Below are 17039 nucleotides of genomic sequence, written 5' to 3' on the forward strand. Positions count from 1 at the left end.
GTAGTAGTCAGGCAGTGCACGTTGTGTTTTGGAGGAGTGCCATTGGAGAGAAGTCAGAATGAAAGGGTGGGATTTCTTCTCTTGTCTAGTTTCAAAATCAAGCTTCCTCTTGCTGTTTTTTCCAGGATTGCCAACCCTACCTTTAAGAGGCAGTGGTGTAAAGGACTAGTTCAGATAATATTAACCTTGGTCATCATTTGGTTATGTTTAGATCCTGTATCACTGGTTAGGATAACATTGTAAATTGTACTTAAAGCAAATGCTGAGAAGAAAATCTGACAACATGGCTACATCATTTATCATCACATTAGCTAACATTTATTTGGAGATTAAACTGAGTGCTCTCAAAATGTTAATTCCTCATTCCACACAGGAAAGCTGTGTGCACATATCTATAGGTACAACCAGTGGTGGAAGAAGTACTCAAATCCCCTACTTAAGGGATACCACATTCTAAAAATACTCTGTTACAAGTAAAAGTACAAAGTATTAGCATCAAAACATACTAAAAGTAAAGTTTTATAATAAATGTAGTGGAGTAAAAAAGTACAGGGTGGGTGAAAAGTTAGCTATAGAACTTGTAGTATCACTGGAGTCATGATAAAAACAGTCTCTAAATAGATGATAGTAAATAGGATTTCATATGAAATCATTTATATGAATCAAATTCAATCATTCAAATAGGATACCACATTCTAAAAATACTCTGTTACAAGTAAAAGTACAAAGTATTAGCATCAAAACATACTAAAAGTAAAGTTTTATAATAAATGTAGTGGAGTAAAAAAGTACAGGGTGGGTGAAAAGTTAGCTATAGAACTTGTAGTATCACTGGAGTCATGATAAAAACAGTCTCTAAATAGATGATAGTAAATAGGATTTCATATGAAATCATTTATATGAATCAAATTCAATCATTCAAATATCATATTCAAATGAAATCTATCTATTTAGAGACTGTTTTCACCTCTAAAATGTGTTTTATAATAAATGTAGTGGAGTAAAAAAGTACAGGGTGGGTGAAAAGTTAGCTATAGAACTTGTAGTATCACTGGAGTCATGATAAAAACAGTCTCTAAATAGATGATAGTAAATAGGATTTCATATGAAATCATTTATATGAATCAAATTCAATCATTCAAATATCATATTCAAATGAAATCTATCTATTTAGAGACTGTTTTCACCTCTAAAATGTAGTGAAGTCAAAGTATGAAGTACAGTACTTGAGTACTGTAGTTAGTTACTTTCCACCACTGGGTGGTGGGTGAAAAGTTAGCTATAGAACTTGTAGTATCACTGGAGTCATGATAAAAACAGTCTCTAAATAGATGATAGTAAATAGGATTTCATATGAAATCATTTATATGAATCAAATTCAATCATTCAAATATCATATTCAAATGAAATCTATCTATTTAGAGACTGTTTTCACCTCTAAAATGTAGTGAAGTCAAAGTATGAAGTACAGTACTTGAGTACTGTAGTTAGTTACTTTCCACCACTGGGTACAATGGGTCAACGTTGAGTAAAATAGTCCATCTGTAAATTCTGATTGAGCTAATAAACTATACAGTAGCTAAATAGAACTATATAAAAATAAAGGTTTGGCTTACCTGTAGCTTTGTTTAAACCCTATATGAGTACTTGTGTTTTATGCTGCTAATCACACTAAATTGCCATGTTGCTTGTGTTCGTTAGCCATTTTCTGTATGGGAGGGGTTGTTGTCTCGTCTTCAATTAGCAGTGGCCTATCTATTCGACGCCACAGTGTCATTTCCATTCCCGGCAGATGCAGCAGCAGGTGCGAGGAGCACTAACATTTTTCATGGCAGTTGAAGAACATGTGCTAATTCCAATGCCCTGCTCACCCACACAGATGCTGCCAATTACCCTGGTGGGGCTATGCTTGAAGTCACATGACATCACCAAACACTGTGAACTAAGGACAGCGATAAAGATTGTAAACTGTCCTGGTGCAACAAAACCACAGAAAAGTGAAAAAGCTGTCAATCAAGCACAGTGTGGATCAGGCAACATTAGTGAAAACGTGGGTGGATGGATGGAAAAGTGTTATAACTGATTTAAAACAGCCCGTGCCTCCACGTCAGTTTCATCAGAATTTATTGCCATTTGTGCTTATTTAGCTGTGTCCAAAGTCACTTGTAAACTCAGACACTGTGTATTGCTTCTATGTGAACTAACAATTAACTCTCCTAATTAAAATAAGATTCACCCATTAGACATTCTCCCAGCCAATTCCCATGGTTCAGCGTATCACTGCAACTCATTCTTAGCGTTTTTTAAAATTGGTTTTATAATGACTTAATCCGAGAGGCAGAGTTTTTGGACAAGGGGGTGGGGATTTTGTGGAACAGATTTGGGTTGTGAAGTGCAACGATCCCGCTGGCTGTAATTCATCGCCTGCCCCCATATGTTCCGTCTCTTCTCACTGTGTCCACAGTTGGGAACATGACAGCTGCTGATGTACAGGCACGAGTGGCCACATCTTCTCTGCTTGGCTGTCTCCACAAGCTCTCTCCACATCCCTTATTTACTGCCTTGCTCTGCAGACACCCGGCACTACATATACTGCAGCTGGCAGCACTGACACTAGACATACAGCTGTGTTTATTGGACGCCTCAAAGCAGCTGTGAGGTATAGGTTATAGTGGTGTAGATGTAACAGTTCTGTAAATCAAACTGTACTGTATCCTCACTGCAGGCAAGAGGTTTCACAGAAACACAAGATAAGTATTTAGTTGTTGCTCTGACTTGCATTTTGAAGGAGTGTTTAAGTGCAGATGTCAGAGAAAACGTGACAATGGAGCATAGTAGAAACAAAACAACTCCAGCATCTGTCTGCAAATCTGACGTCATGCTTCAGAGGCCCAGCCTTCAAACTCTGTAACTCTTTGTCCCTGACTGATCTGACACTTTCTCCTCTATGTGAACTCCCATTGAGCTCTGCCCCTGTCACCTAGTTTTCAGCTCAGAGAAAATGTTGGTTTTTAGAATCCAGGAATAAATGGCATTTAAACAAAAACTGTTTAATGATGTTAGTTTTAGACATTGGTTCTCACTGTTTTGATGGTGGTTTTAATACTGTTCATGTTGTAGGATGTTTTTACTGGCTTTTTTCCCCATTCGTGACAGAAGCTCTTTTGTCACTCATTGTAAAAACGTGACACCATTAAGCGTTTACAATGTTGCTCTATAATGTGCATAAATGCCTTTCTGTCTTAAAACTGCTACAGGCAGTTAAAGCATTTAAGTCAGAATTGATAGAAATTTAAAAATTTGGCATAGAGCACCGGGTGAAGCCCAAAAGAGGCATAATGCACGCTTGTCGTCATGCTTCTCTGTATTAAGATCTAGTTTAATCAAATCATGACATGCTTGTATAATTTGCAGTCTTTTGAAACTGCCGGTCCATGTACTATTATATGCCGATGAAACACAGAGCCCATGTCTCTGTAGTGTATCAGTCCCAAATGCTCATTTTTACATTGTGGCTAACTTAATGTTAAACTTTACGTCTGCTACTTGTGATCACATTTGCATTAACAGTTTAACTGCCATTTTCTAACATGCCTGACAGTAAATGCCCCTCTGTGCTCACATACAGAAGTTATTCATCTTGTCATGTTTGGTAGTTTATCTGCTTCTGGTTTCCCTTTTAAGTACAGAAGTCATGTAAATTTAATGTAAATTTGTGTTTCTGTCAGTATGGTTTTCATATTTTATTTGACTTTTGGCTGCATTTGCATCTTGTAGTTAAACTATTTTTTTTTTGGAAGGACTATAAAGTATTCTCTCTCATCCATGGAAGCACTCCCAGTAAGCCACAGAGATTGTGAAGAAAGAATGCACATGCAGTAATTGGGTTTTGTCTGCTGTGTAGAAGTTTGACACAAAATGTTATTTTATTTATTTTACTTTTTGGCACCTTCAGCATATTATTTCTGTAACCTCTTCCTAATCCTTCCCCTTGCAAAAGCTGAATATCTGAACAGTGCAAGTGTACACTCCAAAAATGGTGTGTTTGATGTTGTGTTCTGCTGGGTTGCACTATCTGATAGCTGCCAGCCTCGTCCTGTGGAGTTCTCTGTTACATGTGAAAGCATTCTCAGTACCTATACTAAGTGGTGCACTACCTTCTCTTTACTCCAAATCAACTATTTTTTAAATAAAGAAAAAATCCAGGACACCCTACACTCATTGCCTTTCATGTTTAATGCTCCTGATGCTTTATGTCACACTCAATTATATAAGAGGCATATTAACAGTGTTTAATGCTGAATTTTTTGGGGGGTTGGTAGACGGGAATTGACGTGAAGAGCAAAATGAAAGTGTGTCACAGCAGATCTCATGGTGCATTCAATGAAAACATGGCAACGCTGCCTTAACATTGCCTCCTTATAAAACAGAAGATAAGGGCCTGTTGTCCTAAAGACACTGACATGAGCTAATGGTAGTCAACTAGCTGAGCAGAGGGTTTTCTTTTTTAAAAGAACAAAGGGGAGATGATGAAAGTAGGAACCATTGCCAGCAAGGAGTGAGCAGCAGAGTATTTTTGTACAAAGCTTTATCCCCCATTTTAACCTAATTGTTATCAGGCCCATGTGTGATAGTGAGTGGGGTTTACTGTACAATTCCATCCTGTCTTTTTTTTTTTTTAATCACTGTTTCTTCTATGCAAAACTATGACCTATTTTAGCCTTTGTACAGATAATTTTGTATGAGTACTGAAATAAACAGATTCAACCATGGATTCTTTTTTTTCTGGTACTTATTAGAGCATTTCTAATTTTTCCCCTAAATCTGTCGTGTTTCCCAGAGTAAATGCAAGACAGCAAAGCTTTTTGCTTTCTATCATGCTGTTTTGACACGGCTTCACATACAAAAGCACCGGCTAACACTGCTCCCGGCTTACAATACTTTCATACAATTTGTTCTTCTTCTAGAACAGCAGTTAGATTACAATATTTTTTTTTTTTTAAATAAACTAGATTTTACACAAGAGAGATATAGAATACTGCTTCTGTCAAACTTGTTGATTTATGACCGATTGACAGGTGATTTATGGATTTTAGTCACGCCCACTTTGTGCACCTTTCTTCCATCTCGATCAAAAGAGTCATTGTTTTATGGTGCGTAAATAGATTCTGCAAAGGATTTTGCACCTACATATTAGATTTTCACTTAAAAGCAGTTTATTATAGGATTGACAGACAGTTTTCTGGCACAATTTTATGGACAGAAGCAGTATTCCATATGTCTTTTACACAAATGCAGTTAAAGGAAAATTGTTCGAATTCTTTCAGATTAAGGGGGGAACGCTGTGGCTTTTAAAGCTTGACCTCTTCGGAAATATGCTTATTTTTATTTTATTGCTAAAATGAAATAAGAATATTGATATAGTCCTGACACTACAGCCAGCAGCCATTAGCTTCGTTTAGCATACTGTAAAAACTAGAAAATAGCGAGCCTGGCTCTGCCCAAAGGTAACAAGACTTGCCTACCAGACCATCTCCAGCTCACTCATAAATACACTGTATCTTGTTCATTAATTTGTACAAAAACAAAAATATCAAAACACATGGCTTCACATGGGATTATGTGCTGGACTCTTTCTTAGCATAGAGTTCAGTTACCCTCATAAAACCACAACATGTTGCTTTTACACTTTTGTTTTCCCTTCCAGTCTTTAGATATCTGTTCTTTAGCTTTGCATAAAGTGGAAAAGGCTGTGGGTTTTACTGTATAAAGGAGCATTTTGCTTAGAAAATTCTTGCTGAGAATAGATATGAAGGTAGAACAAGCAGTTTTTTATCTTACCTTATCACAGCATAAAAAAATCTAAAGAGGAGAAACAGAGGCAAAGATTACCCAGCCAAGTTCTGTGCTAATATGTTATGCCAATTTCCAGTTTTAAAGGATAAGGCTGGTCATCTTTTATATGAACAATATTTTAAACTCCCTATACAAAGACTTAAACCAACAGTGATTTGTTTGTCAGTCCTGGATTATCTTGTCTGTGCCATAGACCTACAACGTTGTTCAAAAATTATTAAAAACACCGGTGAAATATAACGCTGCACAGGTTGACATGTTTCCTCATTACAAAACACAAGACAGCTCTCATTACAATAAATGGGAATGCAACAGAACTTACTGCTCAAGCAGAAATAATCGAAAATCTCTGGTTAGAGAGACTAGATGGAATGGTTAGAGAGGTCAGTCCCATTCAAAACCTTTTAGAAGCTAACATCTCTGCACTGCTGCCAGTGCTGTTCAGTGAGTCTGGGTCACCGGAGGCTTCAACAGCCCCTCTCCACATTAAGGCAAGTTTTGGAGCAGATTTCTACAACAAAAATATTTGAAAAAAATTTCATACTGTAGCTTTAATTAAGTTTTACATCTTTCTCTCACTCTCAATCAAAGAAATCTCAAACTAAAAAAGCATGTGTGTAAATAAGTCCCACACAGAATCAGATAGAGTGACTGTTAGTTTTAGTCTCTTTATGGAGAGCGTTGAAAATACTGTTAAAATAGAAAATGGCCGACCCCATCCTTTGATGCTAAGCTGAGCCAACCAGCTGCTGGCAGTTGCATACAATATGTATGGTACCACACAGACATGACAGTGTTATCAGTCTTTCTTATGTAACTCTTGGCATCCATCCATCCCTTATCTATACCACTTATCCTGAAGAGGGCCGTGGGTTGGCTGGAGCCTATCCCAGCTTACACTGGGTGAGAGCCAGGGTACATCATGGACAGGTCGCCAGTCTATCACAGAGAGGCAGACAACCACAGACACTCACATTCACTCCTATGGGCAATTTAGAGTAGCCAATCAACCTAAGCTGCATGTCTTTGGACCGTGGCCAGAAGCCGGAGTACCCAGAGAGAACCCAGGCAGGCACAGAGAGAACATACAAACTCCGCATAGAAATGCCCTGTGACAGCTGGGGCTCGGACCTCGAACCTTTTTGCTGTGGGGCATCAGCGCTAACCACTGTACCAACATGCCACCCTAACTCTTGGCATTAAACACAAAAGTCAAGCTGCATTATTCGTCTGAACAATACAAAAGGCAAGGCAAAACGTTGCATGACTAGAAATGGAAAACTAAGCATTTGTGTTAAGCATGTGTGTACATGTGAATAAAAGCAGAGTTGTATTCTTTCTAAAAAGAAAAAGAGAGAATTCATCATGTACCTCTGGCAAGGCACTGAGCTACCTGAGGGACTTCAGTTCTGTCACTCCACGGGAGACACTTGATATAATAAATAATAAAACAGCTCTGTGATTAAGTATTCACATTCAGAATTTCTAGTGCCAAGGACAGTTCAGACTACATTTCCACGAGCTAGAGTTAGAATTCAGAGACCCAGTAGTGAATTTTTTATACAATTACATTAACTTTATGCTCCTGTGATTTGTTTTCCCTGTACCTTATCCTCAAATAATCCCTCTGGCCACTTTGACAGATGATCCATCTTAGCTAGTCAATTGAGTTTTACATCTCAATCTCATTACATGTTAGGAGGCTTGACATTTTTTGCTCCTTTTTGATTCATTTGATCACAGTTTGACTGAAATTCAGCAGATTCACTCTCAAGCACAAATGGACTCAGTGCACAGGGGAAACAGCAGAACAAACTGCCTGATGCTACATTATATTACTACATTCTCTCAAAGTTTCCAGATTCTTAACTGTCATTCTGCTTTATTCTTTGCAGAAGAGCATCTGTCTTTGAAGGTGTCATTTGTAGACTAGAACAGAAGCCTCTCAGCTATTGAAGCAAAATGGCAAGGTGCTTTTAGGCCTATGATACAGTATCTTGGGATGTTGAAGCAGCAGAGGAAGACACCAAAAACAAACAAAAAAACTGAAAGAGCATGGAGCTGAAAGGTCTACAAACCAGCAATACTCCAAAGCTTGCAGGCCATTCAGCTGCATTCAGCCAGAGATATTTTTTGTGTAATCTGACCAACCAGCCTACATAGACAGTTCTGGGTGCTACCAGCATGGCAGGGCAGCATCGCAGCCCCATGCTCCCATTTATAGCTAGCCTGACACCCCTTCAGCCCCAAAACAACCCCCTCCTCACAGATTTACATGGGGGCAGAGTATCTGCAAGGGTGGGGCTGGAGCTGGGGACTGTTTTGGAAGTAAAACTCACTCTAGCTCTACATGCCCGACTGTTAATACACCAACCTTGGACAGGGAACTGAATATGAACCGAGCTGAGACATTCTCCTTTGTCAACCCTTTGATTAGATATTTTCTCTTCATCTTCAGCTTCTTATTTTGGGTGAGTAGAGAAGGATTTATTTTCCAGTAGCACAAACCAGTAATGACAAAAACAACTGTTATGCTGTCCTGGGACACTACACATTCTTAATATTTCTGAGCATATAAATCACCAACTATGGGCAGCTTTCCAAAAAACAAACAAAAAATCTGTTGGTAAAGGAGGCAAAGTGATAGATAGATAATAAGGCAAAACAAAGAAGCTTATAAATAATAAATGAAAGAATATACTTCAGATAGTGGAGCTGCATTTAGAAGGAGCATCCAGTTTACCCACTACTACCTCTTTTAAGTTTACTACAGTTATATATGCACACTCAGACTGTCCATAAATCACTATAGCAAATGTTGAGTCATGCATTCCTATCAAATCAGTTGACTCGTACTGAACAGTAAAACACCAGGTAACTGTGCATGCCTGTTAGTAGTCTGTACCCATCTATGAGCGATATAGACAATGGGGCTGACAGAGACACACAACCACACACACACACAGCCAATTTAAAGTCGCCAATCAACCTAAGCTGCATGTCTTTGGACTGTGGGAGGAAGCTGGAGCACCCGGAGAGAACCCATGCAGGCACAGAGAGAACATACAAACTCCACACAGAAAGGCACTGGGTCAGCCGGGAACCTTCTTGCAATGAGGTGAACCACTGCGCCACCATAGTGTCCTAGTCTGCACCTGTCACTGCTGAATGCATTCGCTGCATTGTTTCACAACATGATTGACCTAAGTCCATATTATATATACAGTAACTCCCACCCAGAGCTACTTGTACCTGATGGTGTACTTCTGTAGTTGCTAGGAGGTACGTATGTGCCAAGATGGTGAGGTAGCTAAACTGATATGAAAAAACTGGAACTGACAACATACTGAGTCAGTTGTAACATTTGAACACTAAGTGTTGAGACTGAGACTGCATGAAGACCTAAAAGTAATGTATAGCTGGTTATAGTTTATCAAAATTAACTGATAACTGCTAAAAAAAAAAAAGACAAATGTTTAAAATTGCAAACTGTAACATATAAATGATTAAAAACTGTTAAATGGACAAATAGTTGAAATAAATAAATAGTTAGCTAAAAGTAATGAGTAAAAGTTACTGTACAGATAAACAGTTGAAACGTATAACTTCTTGCAAATCCAAGTGGTAGAAGTAGTAGTAGCACTAAATAATCAATTGTGTTAAATACCCTCAAGTTTAAAATCAATTTAAATGAGCCCATTTAAAACATGATGGATGGGGTCACTGCTATGTGGGTACATAAACAGGTTGGGAACTACACATTCACAGTACTGTATGTACCAAGGGTAAAAGTGCTCAGATTATACAAGCTATTATGGAAGCTCCGCTGCTGGTTGTTAGTGTAGTAAGAGACAACTGGGACTGTTACAGTATATAGGCAACACTTAATGCAGTCACTGAACCATGCGTCAGACACTCTTTGTCCCCCACCAGTCGTTGGTTTCACACACAGAATTGAGACTGTTTTACTTCCTACCACATTACTACACTGCACAGTGATCTGTAGCTCTGCACCTCCATCATATTCTATTCAACCAATCCTACACAAACACAGCAAGGGGGCAAAAACACTGTACTCTTTCTGTGTTTAGAGCTAATCAGCAGTATACTGTAGTAAAGAAGAAAGTGTAGTGGTTAAAACAGTAACATGTAGTTATAGTTAATATGTAATAGAGTACAATAGGACTATATAGGTCACACACATACATATATACATATTGCATGTGTATTAGTTAATAGTTAAAGGTCACGGTGTGAGTTACGATGCTTGTCTTGTTCATGCAATCTGTGTCTTGGGCTCTGTATAAATTGTTTAAAGAATGTTCATATGCTGAGACAGTAACATCTTAGAGTTTGTGTTCCGTCATCTTGCTTAACAAACAATTCCCCAAAAAGGAGAAGTCAAGTTTTGCCAGGAAACAAATTTGGCATACACATTTCAAGGAACTTTCACAGAAAATAGGATGAAGTAATAGAGAAAGAGAAGTAGATAAGAGCGGGTGTGAGGCTGTATCAGGAAGAGAGAAGGGAACAGTCTTTGTCTGTCTCCCTTCCTGGCTGCCTTCAATGCATGAACTTTCTCTCTGCAGAGGAAAAGAAATAAAAAGGTGATTCTATCCCCAGCTTATTATTAATTGTAACAATAAATGTTCATTGGAATTGTAGTGATTTGTCTGTGATTTAATTTTTGCCACCAGCAGACTTATTTCACTATAGCAGCCACATAGCATGGCCTGTGTTGACTTTGTTTATCAGACACAGGCTCAGAAGTGAACACTGCAGCCCTAATCCATCAGGCCTTTGTCCCTATATCCCCACGGCTCAGTTCAGCTGGCTTTCACCTTCGCACATAAAACCGCCAGGAGAAGCCTGATTCAAACCCTTGAAAAGCCTGAAAACAGAGCTGAAATACATTCACTATGTGTATGTGTGTGTCACGTGTTGCAAATGCACACTGCCACCCATACTCACATAAATTCACAAAGTGGCAAACTGACAGTGGCAGGCGCACACACTCCTATACAAAAGACTATATGCCCTAGAAAACAGTACGTTCAAACATCTTCAAAATTGTGCAGTTCCAAAAAACAAAACAAAAAAACGCATCATGAATTTCTTGTTTTGTCAGATTTTGTCCTGTTGCAGCTGATTCGTGATGCAAAAAACAGGAGGGGGATAAAACATTTCAAAGTAACAGTCTACTTCTCCAGAGCACATAAAAAGGGAAGGCTGCAAAATATAACTTAGACCTTTTTCACACGGCAGCAAATTATATAATGGATTCTCATTGCATTAAGAGGTTCAACACAGAAACCCAACAAATCCCTGTTTATATAGGCTTGAAAAAGGCATTCTGTATACACACAGACATGCACACACAATCAATAATCAGGTGATTGGCTGTGAATCTGTAAGCTCAAAATAAAGGCCCGGCCATGCAGACTGCTATTCTAGGTGAGAAAAACAATCAAGGAAAGCAGGGAAAGTAATGTTGCCAATGCAATCAACAGGAAGCTCCAAGTCCACCTATTTTCCACCAGCTTGCTGCTTTACTTTGTGGCTTCTGCTGGGGTCAGCTCAAATCCTGAGCAGTTTTACAACACATCCTTAAGCAACACCAATGTTTTGTGTTTTTTAAAAGGCATGCAGCAGGTCCTTGCCAGACTCTTCAGTCACATCACCTCTTTTGGTTTGATGCTGCAGTTCCTTACTCTGAAGACAAAAATAATTATCTATACTCCACTTGCAGCAGTGAAAACACAAAACATACACCAGTACAAAACACAATCAAGCTCTACTCCACAAAAAAATTCATGTGATTGTAAAAAGTGAAGAAAAGTTTAAAGTTATGAAAAATATGCTTTAATAGCACTAGGGAACGTCCTCTGACGTCCTCTAAATTCAGATGACTAAAGCCAAGATCCATATGCCTGGCTGTCTTTCCTCTCACTGACATTCATCTGCCTGTTTTTCTTAAATGCACACTGTGCACACTCTGCACAATAGGAAAGGCTCATCATAACTAATCTGATGACACCTGTCATGGCTGACAGCTCAAATAAAATTTCTTCCAAACAGAGATAGCCCACAGGAAGCAACACTATCTCTCACCACAAGGTTACACATAAACCCATAAGAATTCCATCTCAATAAGTGGTGCAGTTTCTACATTCTGGCTAATGACGAAAAAGGTGGATTAGGTTACACAGGTATTTTGATCCTAATCTTTTAAAGAATATAAATTATAAATTTTGGGAATTGAATCATTTTCATTTTCAAGAGACTGTTGAGAATATTGGCACTGTGCTCATATTTATCCAAGAATATAAATATGAATCTACAGCCAGGAGGCTGTTAACTTGGGTTAGCATAATTTTGCCGGGGGGTAGCCTGGTGAACTTATTTAATTACTTCTGTTTTTGTACACAGTGAACAAATAAGACAAAACAACAGACAAAAATTCTGCTCTTTAGAGGTGCTGACAGACCAGTATTTAACCTTTGGACAGAGCAAGGCCAGCTTCCTCCTACATCTTAAGATAACTTAAGCTAACCAGCTTGGCAGTAGATAGATGGTGAATTTTCCAAGCAGAATGTGAATGACAATCACATCTGAAACAACCACAAGAGAAAAAACAAACAAACAAACAACCAGCTCAAGGTAATAACTGAGTCAAGTCTTGAATAATTCTCTATATCAAAAGCAATTTCTCTCATTTTCCCAGGTTTTCTCCATGTTGATTGTTGCAATTGGAGTGTATGCTAAATTCCAGAAAGCTGTGGGTATGTACATGTACTTTTTCCACATTCAGATATATACAAATACTTTTCCATGATTCTCAAATCCTACTTTTCTATTATGTTACAATTACAAAAAGTGAACATTTTATGTTTTGATGTCCATTCAGCTCTGGCATCGTGGAGTAAAAGAACTGTGACAAATTGCTGCAGCATACATTGCATTTTCTCAAGCTATGCTGGTGTGAGATGGAGGCTTTTTTTTTTCTTTTAATTGCACACCTACCGAGCTACCCCAACACAAAGCATCATCATTACTTTTAACAGATCCAAATTTTGGATTTATCCTCAATTTACCTGGTGACAATGTTTTTACATTTAATTTGTAATATACAACACACAGACAACAACAACAACAAAAAGGGATTAACCTGGATACATCCCACTGATAGTGCCTCTGTATCCTGTATAATACACAACAGATCATTGATGTTTTAAGAGAATGAAGGCAGCAAGTGCAGGAAGGGAGAATTCCAAAACAGAGAAACTGTAAGAGGGAACAAATAAACATTAGAAATAAGGGTAGAAAGAACAAAAATAAAAGCATAGAGGGAAGGAAGGAAAGGTAGGAACAGACAAGGAAATCTTAACAGGGGATGTTGTGTTGCTGTCTTTCTGCCAGACACAGTGCGGGACACGTTCCTGATCGACCCAGCTGTCATCCTAATTGTGGTGGGGGTGGTCATGTTTTTCATCACTTTCTGTGGCTGTATCGGAGCCCTCCGAGAGAACATTCGCCTCCTCAAGACAGTAATAACAAACGCAGTGCTAATACTGACGCTGTTTATGATATCGCAGTTCAAATTGTATTTAATCCATATTTAATCCATAGCCAACATCTAACAGCTTACATTTCATATAACAACAAATCTGACAGTTGGTTATGATTCAGTCTTAGTCACTCTGTGTTTTCATATTTGTGCTTATTTTACTCTAGTTCTCTTTCAGTCTGACATTGGTCTTCCTCATCCTACTGGCCATAGCAGTTCTGGGCTTCTTCTACTCTGATCAGGTATCTGTCTATTTACAGACGATTCTGTCCCCCAGCTGAGTTTTTCTAATATGTCAAGTCAACCGCAACACCACTATCGACCATGAATGCCCCTGAGCTCCATTGATTTAGTGTAGTCTTTCCCAGCTTTTGGACATTCTGTGCATTTGTAAACTACAGTGTTTAAAACAGGGCATGGCATCTGAAGCCACATATGGGCCCGCTGAGCCCACAAGGGTCAGTGTGTGAGCTACACAGCATACATAGACAAGTTCTAAAGGGGAAATCTGTCAGGTCTGAGCAGGGAAGATCCCAATGTGCAAAACACCAGACAGACAGGTCAAAAGTCTCTTTCACTACTTTATTTAAACAGGGAGATAACAGGGGAAAGCAAAAAAGAACACCACCCAATGGTGCATGGGAACAGGCAGAAGGCAGCTGCGGCCCAGGAACAGACTCAGGAACTGCCAGAGGCAGCCAGGGAACAGGCTGAAGACATAGGCTGCAGCAATGGAGCAGCCAGGGACAGAGGCTCGGATACTGACTGTGGATGACCCTTCTTCCTGCTTATTCTTTTCTCGAGCCCTCCAGGGCAGATGGCCAAATGGGCTCCCAGAAAGGGTGAGGGCTTGGGATCCGGAGCGGGTGGAACCAGGCCAGGTTCGGGGTCCCAGGTGGGTGAGAACACCCCCAGCCTAACAGAGGAGCAGGAGCTCTGTGGGTTGGTGGGAAGAGACAGGGGGTGTTCCATTTGGGTCTTTAACTGAGCCCGGATATCTTGAGCCTTCTTTTGGCTCACGGCAGTCACAGCCGCAGATGAGGAAGCTGCGAGGCGGCTCCTCTTGAGCCAGTCCTGCTCTTTGACCATGAAAAGGAGCCATCCTGCCAACATACTGTAACTCTAAATAGGCCTCATGCTCAGCCCATAAAGTCTATTTGTGAGAGCAGCCCTGCCGTATCAAGGTGGTCCTCTAGCCAGGGGCGGCTCCGAACAAGCACCTCCATCTGATAACAGCCAGACGGTCCACCGGGTTACGGGTGGTGTCAATCTGGACACACAGATTCATGAGGACCTTAAGCAGGGTTGCTGCACTCCCTGGCTGGGTCTGCTGGGACCATGTCTGGCTGGTTCATTCTGTCAGGTCTGAGCAGGGAAGGTCCCAATGTGCAAAACACCAGACAGGTCAAAAGTCTCTTTCACTACTTTATTTAAACAGGGAGATAACAGGGGAAAACAAACAAGAGCACCAGAGCCTCAGGCTGGCCACACAGTCTTTAAGAAAGGGGAGAACAAAAAGTGAACCTTAAAGGCGAAGGCAGGGAGAGGCTTCCAGAGAGTTTGCAGGGCTGGCGGAGAAGAACAGGAACTGGCAGGTGTAGAATGGCAGGGCAAAGAGATGAAGACAAATGGAGTGAAGCAGGTGGAGATGAAGGGTCCGAGGAACAGGGGAGTTAAACAGAGTCCATGGAGCTAGGTGCAGCGCTGAGCGTCTGTGGTATGCTGGCAACATGGAGTCCAGGGAACAAGAGGGAAAAAAAAAACAGAGGCGGGCGTCATGCAGAGTGTCCGTGGTCTGTTGGCTAATGAACCAGCAACTAACTGAAGGGAAGGAAGGAGTATATATGGGCTGGAGACCGGATATAATGAGACACAGGTGGATACAAAGAATGCTGATTAGACCGGTTATAAAATTATGGCCCATACTGTCTATTGTTAACATCCATCACAGTGTACACACCAAATGTCTAGTTTAACTTTACTGACTGTCTGCACAGTTGCGTGGAGCTATTGCAGCACATCATATACATGATAATGAGGAGATATGCAGAAAAGAGATTTTTTCATGATAATGTGTGAACATGCCATTAAGCTGTGTCACAAATCCAAACTACATACTTTCAACACAGTTTCTAAGTATGTAACATGGATGGTTGTCACAGTGGGAAAGTGACATTTCAAAATCAATACACATACTAAAAACCTGATTTTTCAATGTGCTGTTGATGTACACTTAAGACTAAATAAAACTGCTGTTGGTGGAGACAGCTATTAAATTTTCTTGGAAACCAAAAAAACATTGTCTTTTCTTAAATTTAATCAGCATTAATATTACAAAAATGGACACACTTCAAAGTATTGTATGACTAACATTTAGTGTATCATGTCATGGTAGGATAAAACCATAGTTTATCGATATCTAGTCTAGTAACTGCATAAAGAGTACACTAGAGAAATCAGTACAAATACTTAACATCTGAATAAATTTTAGATGCCTGAGACCTGTATATAACCCTAGTGATTAATTTGAAGGCTATGGGGAAGGGAAGGAACCACCCTCTAATATCCACTCATCTCTTATGTTACATCCCATTAAGGCTCCACTGAGAATAAAAACACAACAGCCACCAGTGCCAACACTCCCTTATATCCGCATCTGGTGGCAAGGTGCCTGGTACCTGATGATACCCCTTTCCGTGTATTCTCTGTCAAGTGCTTGGAGTGCCTGCTGCTAAACAGAGCAGTTTAACAACCCTCCCAGCATCCATCCTCGCTAAAAGATTCATATACTTCAGCACTTCAAAGTGGAACCAAATGTACAATTTCAACAAATGCCTTGAAGGACACACTAATGATGTGGGGACATGCAACAGTGGGCTACGAGGCCCACAAGCACACTGTACCATGTGTAAGCATAAGAACAAAGAGAGGTATGATGTGAGAGTGGACAGGGGGTGCTGTGAAAATCCAAACAATACAGTACAACTACTTCAGGATATAAAGGTTTGAGCTAGTATTTTGATACAGCTCACAGTAATAATCACCATAAAATACAATATTCTAAAGGAGATGGTAATACAAAGAATACAAAAAGCCTTCAGCAAACCACTCCAGAAGTTCATTTCATACTTAATGAAATTAAAAAGTTCAGTGGCTTATTAGCATAGAGTGTCCCTATTAACATAATGTATATCTGAATCTGGTCTGTAAAACCACAGCCCTTCTTGTTTTCATTATTTTTAAAAGGAAAGAGATTTACATAAAATACCTTCTCAACGTTTTCTATAGGGAAGAATAAAAATTTTAAATATGAACAATCCAAAGCCTCATTAACACCCTGAAGAGGAATGGACAGTGAACGCTAACAAAATAAAATGGGATATGCCTGAGTCAAACTCATTTAGTTTTAAATCCTTATTATTGATTTTTTTTTGTCAGGTCCGCTCGGCGCTACCTGCCTCTTTCTTTTTTTCCTCTCCTGCTCTCCCTTTTTGCGGGATCAACGCCTCAGCTGTGCGCATTGGGTAATTAGTGACTCGTGGGTCGGTGCGCACACCTGAGGCGTATTCCGGTGATTTGTTGGCTTCCTTATTTATACCTCTGGCAGACGCCCCGT

The 17039-nt window shown here is 39.7% G+C and overlaps 1 protein-coding gene across 1 annotated transcript in view; it reads left to right on the forward strand.

Annotated features, from left to right (window-relative positions):
* Positions 1 to 8249: 8249 nt before the first annotated feature.
* tspan33b (tetraspanin 33b) overlaps positions 8250 to 17039 on the forward strand; it is a 15505-nt gene continuing 6715 nt past the window's right edge. Inside the window, exons 1-4 of the mRNA XM_020602968.1 lie at positions 8250 to 8327; positions 12581 to 12638; positions 13276 to 13403; positions 13591 to 13665. Coding sequence (XP_020458624.1) covers positions 8250 to 8327; positions 12581 to 12638; positions 13276 to 13403; positions 13591 to 13665 — 339 coding nt within the window. The remainder of the gene's footprint in view (positions 8328 to 12580; positions 12639 to 13275; positions 13404 to 13590; positions 13666 to 17039) is intronic.

The sequence above is a fragment of the Monopterus albus genome, unplaced genomic scaffold (assembly GCF_001952655.1).
Source record: "Monopterus albus unplaced genomic scaffold, M_albus_1.0 scaffold59.1, whole genome shotgun sequence".
Taxonomy (NCBI): domain Eukaryota; kingdom Metazoa; phylum Chordata; class Actinopteri; order Synbranchiformes; family Synbranchidae; genus Monopterus; species Monopterus albus.